Source organism: Ornithodoros turicata, chromosome 6, assembly GCF_037126465.1.
Source record: "Ornithodoros turicata isolate Travis chromosome 6, ASM3712646v1, whole genome shotgun sequence".
NCBI classification, from domain to species: domain Eukaryota; kingdom Metazoa; phylum Arthropoda; class Arachnida; order Ixodida; family Argasidae; genus Ornithodoros; species Ornithodoros turicata.
The window spans coordinates 21504847-21526892 of NC_088206.1; the positions used below are offsets into that span (position 1 = coordinate 21504847).

The following is a 22046-nucleotide window of genomic DNA, read 5'->3' on the forward strand; positions in this document are numbered from 1 at the left end:
AATGGAGGTAATGCATTCCGATATGCGAGCCATGTGTGACGTGATTCTTGTTTCAATTCCATGGGAGACAATCCTCGTTGAAAGCCATTCTGAAACTGGCGCGTGACATATCCATCTGCCAGTCATAGCCTCCTATATACTTCAATGCCTGCCCAGTTGAGGCGGAACGGCCGTTCAGCGCTCTATGCTGCGGCGGTGCCACATGCCTGGGATTGTGATAATCATATCGCTGCGCTTGCTGGCGCGTGATGTTTGACTTGATACCTCAAAATAAACGAAGAGCATAGAAATTTCCCAATTCATATCTATAGTGACAGGCTTGCAAGCAGATGAGGGTATTGGTTGACACCAGACAGACAGAACAAGCTGGCAGGCAGACGACGTTGCAGTCACACGCGAAACCGAAACATCATGCGCCAGAAAACAGAGCGATATGGTCATCATACCCCGTGTATGTGGCGCCACTACAGTGGACGGCCGGTTCGCATCGACTTCCGCTTCGACTGGGCAGGCATTGAAGTATATAGATAGGAGGCTATGGCCCAATATAACTATGCAAATGAGCCGAAACGAAAACGGCGCGCCCCAGGAGCGCGTGACCTTCGCCGACAGAGGCTTATCTGATGAACACTAGAGTCACTAAATATGGAGCAGAGTTGCGACACTGAGCGGCGAGTGAGCCCGCCATCTTGGGTCCGGCGCGGCTGCGTCGCCTAGCAATGGGACACCAAATCTCCCCCTTTCCCGCGAGAACAACGCGCAGTCGAGCCAGCTCGCAACCGTGGAAAGCGGTTCTGGATGGAGGGGACTCAACATGGACGTGCGTTCTTGGAAGGAGAAAACCACGTGACACGACGGGTCCAATCGCGGACACCGAAAGGCGGCTCCTGCACGCAGGGCCGGTGCTAGGGGTGTGCGGGGCCTGAGGCAAAGGCGCATCGCGGGGCCTGTTTCACACCAGCAGTAATGAAAAGATAAGAGATAAGTTTTTCGCAGTTGGAGATTTTTTTAGCAGTACGGGAAATGGCAGCAGGAGAGAAGGGTGCGAAATCCTCGGTATAGCTTGCAGGTTGGCGGATTTCTCTTAAAATTGGGACTTTTTCTCATCACGTGACGGAATGGCACATCACACATTCTTCTCTCATTTGCGTGCGATTAAGTGCATACTTGATATTAAAAAAAAAAATCCCTGGTTGAGGGCTTCGTGCGCGGGGCCTAAGGCGGTCGCCTTACTCGCCTACCCCTATCGCCGGCCCTGCCTGCACGCAAAAAGGAATGCGATACTCTGTACCCCTATTTAGTGGCTCTAACCTACTCTAATCATCTCCATCGCTCCAAAGCACGTGGAATGAGCGCTGTCTTCCTCGGTTTCGGTTGATTGCGTAGGAAAATTCGGCGACGGATATTTCAACGCACAAGCGCGTTGCAGTATTCTTTAAACATGGAGGGGCTTTCAACGAGGATTGTCTCCCATTCTGCTGCCTTGCTTTTTCCCGAAACCCCCTAACTGAATAATTAATGAATTTTAGGTAATTAATAGTCATCTCGTAGTTACATACTCTATTCGAGAGGTGTCTGCCTGACCGCATAACTCAGTTGCAAGAACGACATCTATACTGCTCTCATAGCATAGGTGATTTCTATGTCCAGGACATCCCTACATTGTGGCATCATGGCTATAACAACGCTTCGGTAAATTCGGTTCAGAAACACTAACGGAATATTACTCCGTTTACTACTCCTCCTCATACACTGATGATGAATGCATAGAAGCAGTGGCGTCACTAGGGTATGCGGTACCCGGTGCGGGAGCTCCGTCGTGCCACCCCCACCCGCAATAATGTGTCGCTTTCCATCCAAGGTGATACACGATAAAGAACAGTATCATATCGTACGCAGAAAAAAATCACATGCTCGCCGAGGGCTTATGTTGCTTTTGGCGTCACCTCACTACAGAAAAAGAGAGGAGGCGGCGGTACTAGTGCAGCACGTCTCCCCCTTCTGTTGCATTACCCGGGTAGGACCGCACCCTAGTGACTCTACTGCATAGAAGTTCATATAGTACTGCAATAGTCCCCATGCCTGAACTCAGGGGTGTCGAGTTGACACGAAACAATAGTCAAAATTTGCAACTCTTTTGTTTTCTTTTACTACTTGGTGGTGGTTCATTGTGTAATCTGTATTTCTTGTTCATCCCAGAACAAAAAGAAAAAGCAGACAAAATCTGTGCAGTGGTCAGACTACACCTGCCAAAAGTGTTGGACATAGAATATGTTTCTGGTTCAGTAAATGGCCCTGGTTTGTCGGTAAATGTCGGTATGAGCTTGAGACCCCCAAAGCATAATGCAAATGTACAGCAACTTTGTTAGGTATAACAACGTAGTACTTCACAAATTATAAGGAACAGTGCAAGCAGTGGTGTATCCAAGGGGGGCAATCGCCCGCCCCCCAAACGCTAAGTTACACTTTGGTTTTCCTCCTCTCCCCTCCCCAATTACATGCTTTGTCAATGTAATCCCCCCCCCCCCCCCTTTCATCAAAAGGTGCTGGTCTGTATCCGCCCGAGTGCAAGGTCATCAAGTTAAACCCTTATTGTCTGTTTCTCTGGGTCGTTCAAGCTTGTGGTTGGTTTGTGATAACTGAGGTACCTTTCAGGTTCATTTTTTTTCACCAACTTCAGCACGAGCTGATGATAATACTCAGTGCCGGAGGCTGACTTTTTTTTCAGGTTTCCTTTTTCACTGTTCAAGCACCCGAAGGGAGCGACTGAATTTGCACATCTTATGCCTCACCACCACATGTAACAGACTTTATTCTTTTTTTCCAGAGGCCACAGATCTCATCACACCTATACCATGGCAGGCCGTGTGTCGCAGCAAGATGTTCTTCAAGACCTGTTTCCTCACCGGGTTTATTTTTGTATCCACTGCGCTCCTAATATTCACGGTGTATAACACAGTCGATGAACAAAACTTAGTCGTCAGGTATGATGCCCCGTTCTACTTAGATGGCTGGTTTACGCAAGAAATGTGCGATCGTTCCAAGCCACTCGAAGTCCTGTTCTTCGTTCACACGGCGTTGGAACACTCATCCCGGCGAAACTTCTACAGAGAGACCCTACAGAGGAATTCCAAGATTGGAGAACTGTTACGTTTCAGCCTCGTGTTCTTTGTGGGACAGTCTAATGAAACAGCAACACAAGCAGCTGTGGAAGAGGAAGCAAAGAAATATGGCGATGTTGTCATTTTCCCCTTCCTCGACACCTATCGAAACCTGACTTACAAATTTGTGTATGGCCTCAAGTGGGTAAATGACCACTGCAGAAAATCTGTGAAGTACGTTGTCAAGATCGACGATGATGCACTAGTCAATATTTTCGTGTTGGTCGAATACCTGCGTACTAATATAACGCACGATACCGGGAGCAACAGCATTCACTGCCTGACGTGGAAGCGAACACGAGCCGTGCGCAACAAACACTCAAAGTGGTTTGTAACCCGGAGGGAGTACCCCTCAACATTCTACCCCACATACTGCGGAGGAGTGGGGTATATCCTCCCATCCAAAATACTTCCTCGCCTGCTGAGTGCTTCGCATCAGGCTCCATTCCTGTGGATAGACGATATTTACTCCACGGGCATTTTGGCAAGGGTGGCAAAAATAGGCCACGTTAAAATAGACACTCTTTACGAGCTTTTTCCAAATGAAACTGGTGGGGGAGTTAGGTCTGACGTAGCGTTTACACACCTTAGGACTCCCCAGTTGGTTCAGGAAAGGTATAAATTATGGGATGAACTTCTGAGACTAAATAACTTCACAAACTCTTCTAGTGGCTAGAGAAAAAGAATTTTTCCATACTGGTATGAGCTCCCAGAAAATATAACATACAAACTGCAATTATTTTTTTTGACCCGCAAATAAGAGGGACCATGCCATCTTCCTTTACAAACTTCAGCGTGTATATTTTAGCTACAAACTGAGAACAGAACAAGGTTACACACGTATATACAACTTTAATAAGCACTACTATACTTGTCACATAGTAGTAGTAGTATGTGAGAATGGTGGTGAAGAAAATGAAAAGGTGGTGTGTTTAGAGATTCCCCATCAAAGCTCCTCCTTGTGAGTGGCCGCCTCTGCAGTCTCATTTGTTGCCTCTCCCAATGTGTCCTTACTTTCTTGTTCCTCTGAAACCAGGAATGGAGCATGATATCTGGGGAGTATGAGCCACAGCAAGTACGTATTTACACTATATTTATTATAGCAGAAAGTTACACATCTTTCCGTAGCTTAACTGAAATAATCACAAGAATGTACAATGTATATGACTAGACGATACAACACAATGCCATGTTGATAATAGTAATTTAATCAACAATGCAATGCTGGTCAGGCATGCGCAGTTACGACTAAGGACAATGTTCTTCTCAGTCCAGTGCAATTTGCATTTCATGTACAAAATAGTGTGCATTACGTATTGTGTAGAAAATTACTTGGTCTTGGAAAGTTTGGTCTTTGTTCAATATATATTGTTATATATAATTAGAGCCTGAAGTTTTCGGGAAATATTTTTTTCTAAATTCGGGGAGTAAAAATCAGGTAAATAAATATGTGCACTAAATTCATGCAAATTCGGGTGAAAAAACTTCCCGTATGCTAAATTCGAGGAGAAATCTGGTGGTGGTGGTGTAGTGGTTTGGTACAAACGGTGATGGAACTGCATTTGCTGCCAAATAAGTAAGTTTGTGCATTCCTACAGAGATCCCAGTGAGGGCAATTTGCCGGGTAAAAATCGGGTTTCACCCTAAAGCAGCAACCTTCAATTCGGGGTGCAAATTCGGGGAAGAATCGGGTAAAACCCTAAAACTTCAGGCTCTATATATAATGAGCTATTATGGAATGAGAACAAATCAGCATAGCATAGTAGAAAAACTCCTGGAGTCTTTTTTTGGGTTTGTCCAACTGTATTTGAGTGAACTATAAAAAAAAAAAAATTTGCATTACATACGTGGCAGAGCAAAGATGCTTTTTTGCCTGTCAAATACTGCTTGCCACTATTGACCACTTGGCCAATTTGCTCAGGAACGACCAGCATGAAGATTGAACGTACATAATTATGCCTTACATCTGCGATATCGTTACCTGCCTTGTCTCTCAAATGTAAGTGCCAAGCACTAGCTGTGTGAAGTGAATACACACTTGTGCCTTGTATATGATTGGCACATCTTATGGTATCTGCACACGTTACATGAGCACAAAGTAGATGGACATCCCAAACAAGGTTCTGCTACTTGTGGTGCAGTTGATGTACAAAATGTGTATATTTTGCTATGTGATGCAAAATAAAAGCTGCCTCATGCTGGCTACATGGGAAATGTTGGTCATTCTGGGAATTTGCATTTTGTTCATGCGAAAAATGCGTACTTTTTCCTGTCACGCTGACACAGTGGTTGATCTACAAATGTGATTTACTCATTCCTTCACTATTTTAATTTCACAGTTTTAATTTCTGAAAGGCAGTCGAGAAAGCCTTTTGTATATAAAGGCAAATGTTAAGTAGAAAACAGGTACTTCAACAAAAACTAACACACTATCACAGGACGAACCAAACAGTTACTTTGTAGCACAAATTTGTAGCAAGAGCTGTCAACAACATTCCTTTTTACAAATCACAAGAGAGGACTTAGTTGAAGTCAGTCCCTTCCTACAGGGGCTTCACCTCAACACTGCTAATGCTGTAGTCGTACTGCATGACAGGGCACCATTTCCCACTTAAGAGAGTGTTCGGAAAAGAAAGAAGCATCCGCAACCAGTCACATGGACGCAGTCACCACAGGAAAAACTGCCTGAGAAGGGCAGTCACTTGGTGAGACTCCCAGCCGCTGAGTGTGTACTCGGAAAAGCCTATGTACACGGCCACTAAAAGGCCAATGACGGAAGCGACGTAAGCGTTCCTCTTGAAAATGATAAAGGTGGCAATGCATAGGCCCAGGTAGGTGGAATAGCGAGCCACAAGCACGTGCATCTCTCTCCACCACAACTTTTCCTCTGCATAAGATAGGAGGTAGGGAGAGGGCAGATGAAACCATGAAGGACATTTTGTTCGAACCCCATTCAAGCAAGTATATCTTCAACAACAGAAATACTACATAGCAGGTAACACATGCGATGAATTAGTTAGGTTCAGTACCTGTAGTAGCTATAGTGTCATCGTATGTACACTGACGATCTCTATTTTTTCGTGTGGGCTTTGAAATTCCAGTAAAATGTCCTTCAATGCAGTTTTTTTTTTTTTGATAATGGTGTAGTTTTTAACTCTTTCCTTACTGCAGCAAAAAACGACCATTTTTGGGTGGTTCGACAAATATGTAGTTTTTGTGGCTGTCAGTATCAGATTAGAATAGGTTGCTACAGAGGAAACTGTACCTAATTGAGTGGTAGAAACTCATATGGCATACATGCCATTGAGTGACTGAGTTCCTTGAAGGAGTAAAACAGAAATTGGCATCATAATTTCTGCAGAAAACATTAGTTTCATGCTGTCCTCGGACCACATTTTGCTATTTCACCACTTTTCCATTCCTCCCTAGTTGGTTTGAGGCAGGAAGAAGAGCAACAGTGCAAGTTTTACTTATCCTTATATTAAAGACAAAAGTCTGGTTAGCCAACATGTTTGGAGTCGTTATTGGTGTTCTAATATACTAATCGACCCTAAATGCGCTTAAAATGCATGTATATTGCACACTTGCGAAAGAGGTGTGCCGCGGGAAGACTATGGCGTGTCCAGGATAAAATCTCCACACTGCCTCGTGGCGTAGAGACAGTTTCATGAATCACTACCACGAGGAGAAGTTAAATGCGCAACCGAAACTGAATCTGCAGTGTCTGCAGTGTTCACCAAATGCACCACTTGTCCGCAGGTGCTCAAGAGATAGCGTGGTGCAGCTCCCAAACCATCAACCACCGCTGATGGACGTTCTATGGGCGCGGTAAGGAAAGAGTTAAGCTCCGCATATAAGAAAAACAATTTACTATGCTGACTGCAGAGTACTAGAGTGCTGCATTCGGTGTTTCATCAGCAATATTATCATCTTTGCCAAGCTGGAACAAAATAGTACTACAGTGCAATCCCATTATTTCGAACTTGAAGAGGGCCGCAGATTTGTTCGAATAGAGCAGAGAGTTGGAACTGAAGGGAGCTGCTCTGAATAAGGGCTTGGTGCGTTGGTCGCCATGGCTCACCATACAAGCCATGCGGCATGGCCATGGCACATGTTCGCGGCCATGCGATGGCGGATAAGAGCCTAATTCTTTCCAGAATCACAGGCAAGCATCGAAGCATCTTGGGGCAAAAAATAATCCGTTAATCTGTTGCGTACCGGTGTCCTTGACCAAGGGGTATGCCGAGATTTCGAGCTGTCGCGTAGTCGAGCTGTCGCGAACGGCTGTTGGCACAGCCGGGCAATCTCGTTCGAATAAACCGTTGTGCAGGTTCATATGTTCCAATTACCGGGCGTTTTCCCCCACTGATATGCACATGGCTTTACCAGGAACCAAGTGTCAGTTCGAATTAACGGGATTGCATTGTAGCAGTACTGAATGAAGTACACAGAGCTACAACAGCTTGCCAAGCAAAGTGCACATTAAACGCAGCTACTCAGTGCTGCTGTATATAAGCGTCATATTTAAACATTGCATACACACGACATACTTACTTTCTTTTAATTCTGCTTCCCCTAAAAGCATTGTGAGATTCATAAATAGGCACTTCTACATATGTGTGTATACACAGCATAAACCAGAACATGGGAAGGTTCCCATGACAGTGCTTTCCTCACGACCAAGTTTGGTATGCAAGAATGACACACTGAAGCATCGTTCATAATGGTTAAGGCTTTGGTTTTTCTGCTGCGGCAAATCTCATATTATGCGGCAGAGAATCAGAAATTCTGCAATTTTCCTGCAGCAAGTGCTCGCACAGCTAGGCGGATGGAGATATAACTTGCATGGCAAAGAAGTAAAGTGCCTACAAATCCAAAATACAGTTGCAGCTAGGCATCACACGGTACTTTGTGCTGTTTTAACACTAGCACAACGTAGCACTGATGAAAGAAATGATGAAAGAAGGAAGTCACTGAAGAGGTTAGCCAGCTGTAGGACTTGTATTTAATTGTCCAGCTTTGTATTGCCAGCCTTGTATTTAATTGTCCTTTCTATGTGTTCTAGCCAGAGAGTCGAACCGAAACGTTTAACAGTCCAGTTCGGGTTTAGGTTCGGCGATAAGGGTTCGGATCCGGTTCAGGTCCAGAAGGCAATTATAATGGTTCAAACCGGTTCTTTCCAAACGGTTCGGTTCCCGAACCGGTTCAGGAACGACGGGTGCGAATGAAGCACAACAGGCAGGTTAAAAGAAGCTTCATGTGTGTGTGTTAGTGTTTGAAGTGGGCAGGAAGGCGCCAGTGGTCGTTCAGGATTTTGAAAGAGTTTGTGAGACATGAAAGGCAAGATTAGTAGCGGTTACAAGAAGAGCATACCCACGAATTATTGTTTTGGGTTGACCTTCCCCGCACGTAGCTCAGGTCGCGGGGTTGTTAGCGGAATCTCACCAGGAATATCTGTCAACCAAGCCTGCTACCTTGGCCTAAGTCATTTAAGTAATTGAAATTGTTCGTTACCAGTCAGGATCGCGAATACACGTTAATCAAATAACGACGCTTCATGGTATGTAGTTGGATTGGGATGGTGAGATCGTGAGCTCGAAGACTTTATGTGTAAAGGGCACGTTATTGTGTCAGCACTGACTGTCGCCGTGCTCGGCATTAGCATGAAGTGTCTGTGGAACAAAGACAAAGCAAGTGCAAACAGAGAGTTCGACTCATTTTAGACCCACTGGCGAGTTTTAGATACTGTGTCAGTATGGTCGTTTTTGCTTCTTTTATTTTAAATCCACAAAGAAAGCTAACTTGGCATGTTCTTTTCATTCCGACCAGCATGAGTGTGGCCGGTGCTTTACTTTCTAGTATCCTAGGCACACGGCAAACTTAATGCTTTAAACGGAATGACAGTAACTTCTCCTCCTGAGCAACCACCGTCCGAATGACTCCATTTTTTCAACACGCCCCTGCTTTCAACAAGCCAGGAGAGAACGACACCACACAAGATTATAATTGGTGAGGAGGTGAACTTACCGCCATTTCGTTTCATTAAGTGTGGCTAGCGTATAAGGGGCTTATGTAAGTTCACACGAGCACATGTTGGGAATTATGCTGCAGCGTTGTATACACAAGTACGTGCTAGAGCTGAGCTCAGGTAGTTTGCTTTCGCAATGCATTACGTGCATGAGAACAGAAGAAGAAAAAGAAAAAACGAAGGGGGAAAATATTTGAAAGACCGAAGGTCGCACAGCCGACGACATATACGTCGGTTGGTCCGCGTATTGGTATTTATATACAGGATGCCTGCGATAACGGTAGAGATGATCTCGGAGACATAGCGCTGTCAAAGAAAAACCGACCGGATTTTGTTGCAAACGGACTGATCTTGAAGTGCAGCGCCAGGACACCCTGTGTATAGCTGACTCTGACTAGTACCGTATTTTCACGCGTATTAGCCGCGGCTTATGCGCAATTTTTTTTTTTTTTTCGCGGACGCTCTGCGGCTTATCTGGTAACTATTTTTACCTGCTACTTTCCCCATACCCCAGATTAAACGAAAGGGCCGACAGTGCCTCATGTTTTTCGGAACAGGACCGCCCTGCCAGTGCACGAACAATACCGAACAGGGGCGGGTCCACATTCGAGTGGACTGACCTTCCGAATACATTCCCCCACGCAGCTTTAACAAAAGGGGTGACAGTGATTCATGTCTCCTGGAACACCACTAACCCGTCAATCCACGAAAAACACGCAACATGGGCACAATCCGATCTTAGTAGAACACTAGAACTGACCCCCTTTGTTACACATCATTCCGACACCGGAATGTGGACAGGGTTTATGGCCTTCCCTATACGGTCTCCTCTGTCGGTAGACCCACAGGAAGGGTTCAATACACCTGACATCGGGATAAGACGTGGTCAGTTAAGCGGCAGTTCTCATTTGACCAGAGCAGCAGCATTCGTGGACACGGGCACGGCAGTTAGAGGTGAGGCATGGCTCCAACGCGAAGGCACAGCTACGACAGCGGCTTCAAACTAAAAGTCATGGACTTCGTGGACCAGTACGGGGACAGGGCAGCTGGCAGGGAGTACGGCGTCGACGAGCGTTGAGAGTCTCTATTGATTTTGTATGTGCATCACTGGTTTAGCGCACAAAGCAGTCGCGTCGTATTACCCGCAGCTTATCTGCGAGTGCGGCTTATCTGCAAAAACATTTTCAAAATGTATCTAAAAACGAGTCCTGCGGCTTATCTGCGGTGCGGCTAATACGCGTGAAAATACGGTACATTATAATATGTCACTTAATGACTACTACCCAAAACTGTCCCTAATGTCCTGTTGACCTTTAATTCTTATATATATTTATGTGTATGTCTTAGACGTTAGTAGTCCTGGCAGTTTTCAGTTACTATTTGTTGGTATTTCATGACTCGAGAAGATCCAAATCATTGTTGCAGGGCACGACTTTTTCGGCAAGAAAGACGATGTCTACGAAGCTAATAAATGAAGAAAAGATACGAAAAATAGTTTTTGTGTTCATGCACAACATCCAAAGTTTCTCACTTAATTCCGTGTGAACCGTTATTTGAACCGGAAACCGGTATTTTTTTTGCCGGTTTAGTTCCGGTTCAGCTCCAAGATGGCGTAGACTCTTTCGGTTCGGTTCAGTTCTGGTTCGGCCAAAAATAACGGTTAATAACAGTTTTCGGTTCGGGTTCGGTTCGACTCTCTGGTTCTAGCCTCAGAACATCAATTGCCATCATAGTCAACACTGTCACGCAGAAGGTCAATCTGGCACTTTCGTAGAATTTCTCAGTATCATATTAACCTTTGCACCCTTGTTTCCCCAAGTGGGAACGTTTAGGCACCGTAGCCGTGAGGAACGCACTAAATGGGATATTGCCAACTAGAGCAAAACAGAAGTAGTAATGACAGGATGGATGTCAGCTTAATTAGTGTTGCTGACGTGAGAAGCATGGTTCACGTTTATTGTTCTCTCAGTTAAGTGGTGCGGGAAAAGGCGTTATGAGCCGTAGGTACATCCATCTCCAGCATCAAAGCATTGCTCCTCAGTCAAGATTTGTGATTCCGTAAAATTTCATGCAAAACCCCATATTCCATGGAACATCCTAAATTCCGCGCATTTTCGTGGATTCGCAGAAAAGTCGGGGCCTTAAATGAATTGTAAACCAGGTTTGAAGTCCCTACACGCGGTTTGTTCAGTTATTTAGTCAAATGTCATATCAGAAGGTGCGAAGACTTAGGCATGAAGCAATACGAATATAGGATTACTGGCATTCAGCAGCTCATACAAACACACATGACAAATTGTGATGCCCTTGCTTACTTTGTTTGGCTTCTTGCTCTTCTTCTGTGCAAAGTAAAGATATTACGTGACTAACACAATGCAACACAAAGCAGATCTCAAGGACAGTTATGCTTACTCTCTTTTGCCTCTTTTTCATCTATGCAAAACAAAAGGGCAGGTGGTTTAACACTTAACAGGAGCAAAGTATGAGAAAGTAGGCACTGCAACTAAGGAGTGCATTTTATCAATTGTTCGAGAGACGAGTTCCTACAATTACTGGTTAGGCCCAGATCACACATAATATATTGTAGTTCTACTTCTTGTTCCCCCTTGATACTGGTACGAGCAAGATTATGACTTCATGCTTACCTATGCACATCTTGTCTTTGAGAATGTAGCCATCAGCACACTTGACACACATATCGGGGCCATCTCCTGTACAACTTGCACAAGCCCTGTCACAGCCTGGAAAATGCAAAATGTGGAGATTGCAAAGGGTTGTTATTAACCATGGAAGAGGGGTTTAACGACTTGCATTAATGAGCCTATGCTACAGTATGTTAACTGCAAAGTGCATCAGAACTTGCACATAGTATTCCGAACTAGTGATGCAAAATTTGATGATGGAAACGATGAAAATTTTGAACTGTTGAAAAAAAAAAAGAAAGAAAAGAAAAGAAACTTTTTACTCTTGTACGAAAGATTTACTAGCAAACATTACTTTCTGTCAGAGAACAAATGACAATGTTACATTAGTTATAAGCACAGCTTTTACTTGTTTGGGACACAAACATGAAATAAAACAAGTTTAGACCCACGTAACCATTAGTGCAAGACTTGACTAGTTGTAAAGTTATGTAGCAATGCAAAATCTCTGGTAACATTGAATTGCATAGATATAGAATAACAGCTTTCTCAGATTCTTTTTTCAGCAAGAACCAAACTAAACTGGAGATAAACTTTTCATTGTTCAGTGAAAATATTCAGGTTAGAGTCGAAGACCAAGAGGTAGTAGCACAACAAGGTGCTACCTATGGCATTGTGTGTACCTTATTGTTCAGCGAATATGTAAGAGTACGAGTGTTCACCATATCAAGAAAAAGATATCTTATTTGGTCTAACACAAAAGAGCATACATTTTTTGGCCTCATTCATGCATTATGTTTTGCAGAAGTAGGTAACTATTTTTTGCTTTTAAGACTGGAAATATTGTCAAAGTTTTCAGACGCTGAGGAAAAAAGAAGCAGAAAGAAACCATATTCTTTCCCCCAATTTAAGTCAAGACAGGAGTCTATTCCTCATGTGGTACAGAAGGCTTGTCACACATCCTCTCAAGAAGTGCTTCACACACATACATACCACTTACCGAAACAGTCGTGGGATCCTTCACTGTTCACGCAGAAAGTTCCATCCTTGCAAACTGGAGTCTCGGATTCAATGCATTCATCAACATCTGCAGCAAAAAATTTCTGTGAGGTACATAATTTGAGGCATTCCCAGTGCAGTACTAGTGTAACATCTGTACAAGGCATCCACCGAGTTGCAGAGACATCAATCCAGGCATGACACCACATACTGTAATTTCTGGCACGTAACACGCGCGTGAGACTGCAGAATTTGGCCTCTGGGCTCCTCCTGCGTCCTACGCAGCAGTGTGTGTTGTACGTGGCATTTGCTTTAGCGGCAGCAAGCTTCGGTTCTAAGGCTCTGGGCTCAAACCCAGCCGAGGGCACCAGCAACTTGGTGACAAGGTAAAAGTTGCTTAGGCACACAAGTCTTCTGCGACAGACGTTTAATGCGGTGTCGCTCAAGATTGTAGTTGTCTTGAGACGACAAATTATTACAAAGTATTATCATCATGCGAACATTCATCTCAACGTGACGCTTTCTTGTTTTCTGAGCGTAAACACAGATTGGCTGATCTTGCGCATTATACAGGGAATTTAGAAGTCTTATTTGTGGTTGGTGTACGTAATCGGTCAGAAATTATGGTACTCACAGGTAGGTGGAACAAAGTAAAGTGTAAGACTTGCTATGCATGTCGCATGCTGTCACATGCTATGTATGTAGCAGAGCATGCAGTTGCAGTTTTATGCTAGTCTTGGAACAGGATTCCTTGAGCTCTCTAGCTTCACGCCCTCCAGGCTCTTTCAAGCCATCTTGAATTCACTCTTTGCTCATTTCAGACACAAGGGGGCCTGCTTCACTCCCTAGACTCCCGGGAAAGTCCATCTGGACACTTCTGGAACTTCCACCACCGACGAAGAAGTCTTCGGACACCGAAAACATCGGTGTACCATCATGGCTTGCAGATTGCGATGTAAACCACTCGCACAAGATGTTCACTGTGATGATCCGGTCACCTTCATCTTCGGACAGATTGCCGGCGAGTTGAGTGAACGTGTCTTTCACATTTTCTCCACTTTCTTCAATGACATCAGCCCTGTCGAGGTTGAAGTCATCCTGAATCCCTCTGATCTTCCTCGTAGACAGCTCCAAGTTTCAATGGCATATCTTCGTTTTTCGCTGAACATGACACCTTATCCTCGACTATAGCGTTGCTTACTGTTGTAGCAGACGACGCGCCGCTCCGTGACACAAGTGTTGGCTTCGTCTGCTTCGTCCGCTCCGTGACGCAGATGAAGCCAACACTTGTGTCACGGGGTGGCGCGTCGTCTGCTAAACTGTCTTTTGAGCACCTTCAGGCTTCGCCGCAGAATGCGCCTTTTCAGGGCAACTGGCTTCAGAGTCAGCTCACGTCACAACTATGTTGGGGCCCACAATCCCTGCACTGTACCGGACTCTATTCTCAGGCTTTCTTTGTTCCTTCGGAACGGGAGTCGCTGCTGAAACACCCATAATAGACAAGCTCAGAAAATCCCAGAGTGCTTAGCATCCCTTTGAACTGTGGGAGTTTTCTAATACGAAAGAAACAGGTGGCCTCCAAACTGTTCCGATTTCTCCCCTACCGGTCCATTGTCCACGACGTGTCAAGGTCAGCGAAAGCGAAATGTGAAGGATTATTCTTCGTTCCCCCGCTCAGCAAGCACCCAGGATACAATGCGTACGCAAAGAGCACTGGGATTTTCTGAACTCGTCTATTGTCTTGCGAGGGAATTGTCTTGTCACCAAGGTCAAGCTTGCTCTCAGTATCGAAGTCCTTCAAAACAGTAGAGCTAGACTCGAGGACGCATTTTGGAAGAGCGGTCCTCTGTCAGACGTTTTCGAACTAAACATACGCAGCCGTATCATCCCTGGCCTATACACCATGTCCCCGCCTTCATGCCTCGCAAAAATCACTGAAGACTAGCGCTGCTTGGGTTTGAACCATGATGCTGATGCAGGATTCCAGGTACTGATCGCATGTCTCGCATTCACTCTCCAATGAGTCTTTATCCACGAGAGCTGGGATGGCTTCATTCGACTCAGTCAAGCCTGCAGCCTTCAGTTCCAAAAAAAAAAAAAACAAGCTTTGCTCTCAGCTAATGCTGCAAACGTATTTTTATTCTCGATGTACGAATTTTCGCGAATCGCATTTGGGAAGGTATTCGAGAGTATTTAATTTCACGATTCCAGGTCTGTTTCCTTCCGTGGGATCAATGTCAAGCTGTGTTCGAGAGTACAATTTTTCGCGATTTTTAAGCGGTTGCGAAATTGAAGAAAATTAATACATCGCGAATAAAAATAAGTTTGCAGTAGGTATTGAGTGGGGTAGTGGTCAGCAGAGCCTCGATATCCTTGATGCTACTCGTAACTGTTGAACAACAAGTGGCACGTATCCTCTTCCTCCAGCTGTTACAAATTGTCAGTTGTAACACAGTTTGCCGAAGACCTCTGTCAGTAATTCTTGCGTAAACACCGGGCTCCGGGGTTTCGGCACCGAATATGCAAAAATAAAGAAGGTATCCGTAACAGGAGATGAACAACGTTTAAATGGAATCAGGATGAAGAACTAATGCTCGCTCACAAGCGGTGATGCTGATGATGAGCCATGTGCAGGGATGACAATCTTTCACACCATCATTTAGCCCGATTCATCACTTACTCAGAGTATATATACATTTATATTTATGCACAGCAATGATTAGATTAGTGTTTAGACTTGAAACTACATGCCTTAATCATGCACTATTTAGCATTGTTTGATATGTCGCAGCCTGCTTTTTGTCTGCTCGTTTTGCTGCTACTGCTCAGTTATGTCTTTCCAGGTTTCCCTTTTGGTTGCCACTCCCTACGTGTACTGCCCCATGGGCCTTTGAAGTAAACACATAAATAAATATTGCACGAACAATTATAATGGGATATTCCGCAGCTGTGGGATCAACAAACACAGTACAAAAGGCTCTGAAAATCATCATTTCAAGGGGATTATCTCTGTGTATATCCTACCCTCACTAGTATAATGTGCCATTCATTTTTCCCCATATTTCCTGAACATGACACTTAAATGAATGATTTATGCCCTTGTGAATCATTAGAGCCTGAAGTTTTCGGGAATTTTTTTTTTTAAATTCAGGGGGTAAAAGTAGGGTAAATAAACATGTGCACTAAATTTATGCAAATTCGGGTGAAAAAAACTTCCAGTACGCTAAATTTGGGGAGAAACCGGGCTCAGTTACTCAAACTAACTGAACTGGTTTGGTACAAACGGCGATGCAACAGCATTTGCTGCCAGACAAGTAAGTTTGTGCATTCCTACAGATATCCAAGTAAGGGCAATTTGCCGGGTAAAAAATCGGGTTTCACCCTAAAGAGGCAACCTTCAATTTGGGGAAGAATCGGGTAAAACCCTAAAACTTCAGGCTCTATGAATCATCTGTCTCGAGGCTCGAGACCAGAGGTGGCACGGCACCTTCTTAGGAAACGCTCTTCCAGGAAAAACTCATGACTGGGATGCATCAATGGCACCCTCGGCACTGCTATCATTTTTACCTTTTTCCTTACGTTGCTGGTGCCGAAGATGATGTTTATGCTAACACTGCTGAAGCATCAAATGGCAACCCGCATTAGACTCGATCCTTAATGAACTTGTGCCTTCGCTTCTACTAAATGAATCTATCGCATTAACATCGTTAACATTCCCGCTTGAAGTTGAGGGCGACATTTCAGTATTTTAGATACTCGTAGTTGAATACACGCGTATTGAAAGATAAGCTCTTGCAACGCATCTAAAGTGGAGAGTTGGGTTTCAGTCGCATGCCGATAAGCTCTGCTTTCCCGCAAGCACGTGCTGTGCTTCTGTGCACGCGTCATGTCCAGAATGGTCTTCGTATCGGACACAGGAGCACTACGTTCTACCGTATTTCTGGTGCTTGGGAGACTGTACATCTCCTAAGCCATGCAGGTTTGAAGCAAGGTGAGTACGAAGCAGGTCTTCTGAGGAATGGTCCGAATCACTGGACACAGAAATTGGTTCTATAGGGCATTTGACAATGGCCAGTTTTGTCAACAAAAAAAAAAAATAATTGGAAAGTCAGGATTTCCGAATTATTGGTCGTATATGTTTGCTAATGATCAAGAGTCCCACTGACCTACGCATCCAAATTCTTGAGTCATGACATAGCCATCGTTGCAAGCCTGGCAGGCCTTAGGTCCTCCCTCTGTGCAGTTGCCCTTGCATGCCTTGTGACACTTGAGGCATTCACTCTCTCCACTTGTACTGGTACTCTTGTGATATCCTTCTGTGCATTCATCACACAGCAGCCCCATGTAGCCAGTGTTGCAATTGCACTTTCCGGATCCCTTGCGAGTTCCACCACCCTTTCAAAAAAGGTGCCATATTAATGTGAAATTGCTCATAGTGTACAAGTGCATAGTGTGACGCAACAATGTCTCACCTTGCACTTGCCGTGACCACTGCACGGCTTCTCAGCTCCGCCAGTGCATGGTTCGCAATTAGGTCCATAATGGTTCTCTGGGCAACACACTGCAACAAGTCATAAAATGACTTTCAGCCACACCTCTCACTGTTTATAAACAACTGATGTAGAATGGTACAACAGCAATATGAAGTTGGTACACTTGAACTACTCAAGCAAAAAAGATAACTACTATTAATACTACTGATAATACTATTAATACAGTGTTTTGATACGATATTCACTTTGGTTTCTCGAAGCATGGAAGGCACTTTTTTACCGCGTGATATGGACATACTACTTTCAGGAACTGTCACGCAAAGTATTTCCTTTGGGTAGCATGCATTTTCTGAGAAAATTAGTGTAAAAAAATGCGCGCAGTGGCGGCGATCTCTGGGCTTCTTGTGGCATGTTGTGATGTCAGATCAACGGAACACTGGCTACGGCTCCGCTTCAGATGTGGGAAGGGCGCCACCAAATACAACCGCAAACAGAAAGAAACGCAAGAGACTATTGGGTGACTGACGTGACTTCGTAGAATGGCAGTTTTACTGACCCGTGAGTTGCCACCTTTCGTAGTGAAAAACACTGGCTGAGGGAGAGGAGTTGGAATAGAGGCAAAGGGAAAGGCTCGCGGGAAAGGGAAAGTGGGTGAGGGGTGGATGAGTACACATAGAGACAGAGAGATAATACGAGGAAACATAAGTTCCTGTGTGTGGCTGGATCATTGATGTTAGAAATTGCTGTAAACAGGCATGAACGCTACACTGGAGCGTATTGGAACAACCAGATTGGACTGTTATTTACTTTGTATAACGCTGTATTGTATTGTTGTATTGTACACTGTAAACGTATCGATGCACACAAACCCTTCTTGCAGGCGGAGATCTCATGACGATTGTATACGGCCTAAGTACTTCTAGCTGGCTCAACACAACCACCAATAGCTTTGCACAACCACTGATCTTGTCCCCTCTGAATACAAGACTTAATGAATAACAATGATAATGATGATAATAATAATAATGATTCACTAAGAAAACAACTGGTGACTGCGGAGTTAGGTCTGTGCTCCAGATTTATTCAAGCTGTTGTGGAATGTTGAAGAGAAAACCTCGCAAAAGCCCCTGCGGAAGGTCTCGAGCCACAAATACCGGCAAAAGGCTGCCGCTATCACCTTCCTACCGGCAACCGGCAGACGAGCAAATAACCAGCCGTGCTGGTATAATACCGGCCTGGTGGCAACCCTACTTGCACACCAGGATTGCCCGTTGCACTTTTACGTTTTATGCAAATATGTAGCCCAGGGCTTCTTGTCCTAATTTCCACTTCACCCGACATTTTTTTTTTCTATAGCCTTCCATGCTGCTTTAAGAATTTTATTCCACTTGCTACATGCAATGACCTTGTGCAGCCTTGTTCTACTCCAGTTTAACAGTAGTCCCAATGAACCGTGTCTCTTACACTTTCCCACGCTCTTAAGACAATAATGGCAAAGTTTAATTATGCTCGCGGAGCTGTATGTTGATTCTTAGCTGCAACATATGTTTTGGGGGTAAAATTTTCAATTTTTCTGTGTACTTGCTGCTTCTGTTTTTAAACTCCAATATTTGTAGCTTATCAGAAGTCCGCTGGTTTGCAGGTTAACTGCCCTCTGGGCACCCAACTAATTCTAATTCTGCCTACGAAGCCTTTTCTTCAGGCATTTAAATTTTGCGGCTGATCACTAAACTCTGCAAAGAGGTTCAGATTTTCTGGAAGGGCAAGCAGCACGCATGGAAGATTGTGTCTGCTGTCGAGAGTAGCTCATTCCTGTCTAATTTCAAGCGTAGGCAGTTTGAGGCTATGGAATTTTAGGAATTCTTTCTTCTTAAAGGTCATATCGCTGTCGTCTGGCATGACATCAATCTTCGTTTGGTTTACAGCCTTCACACTTTTTGAGGTTTTACATGTGCCTATCTGACTATGGTATGAGAGTTTTCCATGTGCACATAGTACGCCCTGTGATAGCTCTAGGGATTGGGGTTAAGCTGACCCACGCGCTATTTACACAGTGCTCGCATCGCATCTTGGACGAGTGCTAGCATTCCATTGACGAAGCAAACCCATATGACCCCATGGGAGCACGCACTTAAACCCCTCAGTGCGGAGTAAAATTTGCTCTCCTCATGAATTTCGCCATAAGTGAAAAGTACTCTGCAAACATGTCTAAGTTTCTAATAAGTTTCTAAATAAGCTTAATAAGTTTGTGAGTTCTGACACGACCATGTCACGTGGAATGGTGTTACCTTCCCGGCTGTACGAACGTGTCCTGCACTAACAAGCCGATCACAGATCTCTGCAACTGCAAACGCCCGCCTGCCTCACCGGTCGCCAAAGGGCGCTCCCTGATTGGACTTCTCCGTGTGATATTTTTTCCAATTTCCGGAGAAGGAATTCTGCCGTACTCTGAACATCCGGCGTCTGCTCTTGCCTTGCCTTGCATGAAATTGCACAGAAACTGCTCCACTAATTAGTGTAGGATTTTTTACGTTATTCTGTCAGTGATGAATGAAGAGTAAAAACAGCGCTATAGTTTAGGAATTGACCAGGACAGATGAGATAGTCCCTTTAATTGGGAAATGTGCACCACAGGACTGCAGCACAAGTTCACAAAAATGCTGCACATCTTCCGATGTCCATGGTGTGTTTCATGCACTGTGGAGCAGATTGATGTAAATAGGGTGGCTGTGGAATACAGTGCATGTCAGCGATATTTTATCACCAATCTGGTGCATACTGGCAATGAATTTAGTCAATACAAGCTAATTCTTACTCCTGGACCCAATTCATAAGATCACATTTGATCAACGGCGTAAGACACAGAGTAGACATCTGAGAGAACTGATCTATGCTCTGTTCTATTTGACTGAGACTTAGTATATTTGCACAAAGGCAGCACATGCCAGGAACTTAGTTTAATCGGTATACTTTCCTATGCAGTTTTCGACAAATTGAAAGTGAATTATAATTTATACTCAAGGTGTGTGCACAAAGCAACGCACAAAATTGACTTGAAGGGTCACCTTTCTTTTCATTAATGCAGAGGAATTTGTGGAGATCTGGCTCTTCCTGCTGCTTGTTGAAGTACCAGTCTTCGAGGTAGGACTCATGCTGCTCTGCCAGGTTTCGACACTGAAACCACAGAATTTCGAAAAAATGGACGTGTGGCAACAAAAGTTAAAGAAAGCTCTACTTACATGCTCCTGTCCCTGTATAACTTCTGCACATAAGTTCTCTTGAATTTCAATGAAGCGTATTTCGCTGCAAAACCAAACAGGCAAATGATGCACATATAGCTGTTTGTACACAAACACTTCCAAATGCCCATGTACGTATACTCTTTCGCAAAAGCAGAACAACACCTTTAGACAAAACAAGGAAATGTGACACCTGTGGGCAGATGTGATAGTCCTACTCATTATAAACGCTCAACAAATAGCAGTTCAATGTCATGCAGTACACGGCTTTTCAGATGAAGCAATTTTGCCAATGTTCTGAGACAGGTAGCAGTAATCCCTTTCAGTATAGCTATCCTCTAACATGCTGTTGCACTTTCCAGCAGTGTACAAATAGAGTTCTTAAAAAGTTACCTGTTTGAGTATTTTCCCATGTTCCTTTTCTCCCATTCTACGTCTCCTCCGTCAAACTTGTTCCTTTTAGTTTGCTCCATACCCTAAAAGATATGTAAATACTGAAGATAAGGCATTGCCTAACTATTTTACGTGTTCTGAAAACTCAAATCAGTAAGTGACACCAATCACACACACACATGCATAAACGTCTTGACTATGGTCTTGCACGCTTGACATGGAGGCAGAAGATCCTTGCGTGCGACTTTTTCGCCAAGGTCGCTTATGTCGATGGAACGGGCTATTCTGACATTTTCCATTCCTTCCATGCCTTCCAGATCCTCGATGTCAAAATAGCAGAGAGTGAAACCAAACAGAAAGAACAAGCAAGTACAGAGTGGGATGTAGTTGAGAGCCATGATTTCTTCTGTAAAAATTAAAAGGATAAACAATGAGTGCATGTCTCTGTCGGAAAAAAGCGCTTGGACGTTCCGACAGTCAAAAGCCCAGGGGTAAAGTCATTATCAAAGTAATTAACAGCCGGCTAGAACAAATGACATCCTTGTATTTTGCTTATTTCGTTTCACAATCATCTTAATGAGGGTGCTCATAATTTCTGTAATAACAGAGCTCGAAGTAAAAGTAGCAGGTACACGCAACCGCAAGTGAGGTGCCAATGAAAGATGCGACTTGCAACTGCAGACTGTGGGCCTGACCAATCTGGCTTGCCTTACCTGAGTAGCGAAGAAGGGAGTCTAGGCGGAAGGTATTGGGATTACTTTGTATAGCGAATCGAAAAGTATTAGATCTAACCCGACACGCAACATTGAAAGACCGGCAAAACAATGCCACCAATAGAAGACGTCCACGAATTTACTACTGAGCGCAAGGCGCGCAAGGACAATGACAATGGCTATGGGGCGGCCGGACAAACCGAAACACACAGCAACAGATGTTATTTGTAACAGCTAACAGCAGATCATCGTGGTTTTTCAAGCCATGTTGAGCTAGGAATACCATGTGTGGCTCGGGTGTGAGAGGGGGTTATCGCAAATTATTGGGAAGGGCAACACACAGACGTCATGCTCTCAGCACTAAAGCTTCTTCTAAAG

At 44.3% G+C, this 22046-nt stretch overlaps 2 protein-coding genes across 7 annotated transcripts in view; one reads left to right on the forward strand and one right to left on the reverse strand.

Annotated features, from left to right (window-relative positions):
• The window catches only part of LOC135396407 (beta-1,3-galactosyltransferase 5-like), a 74640-nt gene extending 69276 nt beyond the window's left edge, over positions 1-5364 (forward strand). Inside the window, exon 3 of the mRNA XM_064627366.1 lies at positions 2828-5364. Coding sequence (XP_064483436.1) covers positions 2828-3837 — 1010 coding nt within the window. The 3' untranslated portion in view covers positions 3838-5364. The remainder of the gene's footprint in view (positions 1-2827) is intronic.
• Positions 3994-22006, reverse strand: LOC135396405 (cysteine-rich with EGF-like domain protein 2). Of its 6 annotated transcripts, none has more exons than XM_064627359.1 (13): positions 21669-22006; positions 21135-21361; positions 20956-21038; positions 20563-20626; positions 20389-20497; positions 17303-17391; positions 16997-17225; positions 12832-12918; positions 11835-11930; positions 11602-11622; positions 11505-11528; positions 7716-7736; positions 3994-6048 (listed from the first exon to the last, which is right to left on the reverse strand). In XM_064627359.1, the coding sequence occupies exons 2-13, from the start codon at positions 21351-21353 to the stop codon at positions 5828-5830; spliced, it is 1263 nt and encodes a 420-aa protein (XP_064483429.1). In that variant the 5' UTR covers positions 21354-21361; positions 21669-22006; the 3' UTR covers positions 3994-5827. The 6 variants fall into 6 exon arrangements, with proteins under 6 accessions (XP_064483429.1, XP_064483432.1, XP_064483430.1 ...); XM_064627362.1 differs by having other exon boundaries at positions 3994-4187; positions 21669-22005; XM_064627360.1 differs by lacking the exon at positions 21669-22006 and adding an exon at positions 21595-21653.
• Between the last annotated feature and the right edge of the window lie 40 nt (positions 22007-22046).

Excerpts from the sequence above, each read along its gene's own strand:
- LOC135396405 (XM_064627359.1), bottom strand. The coding sequence starts at position 21,353 with ATGGCTCTCAACTACATCCCACTCTGTACTTGCTTGTTCTTTCTGTTT. Across the intron at positions 17,226-17,302 it reads GTGGTCACGGCAAGTGCAAG|GGTGGTGGAACTCGCAAGGG; the intron begins GTGAGACATTGT and ends CTTTTTTGAAAG. Across the intron at positions 7,737-11,504 it reads AGAGCAAGAAGCCAAACAAA|GGGAAGCAGAATTAAAAGAA; the intron begins GTAAGCAAGGGC and ends CAATGCTTTTAG.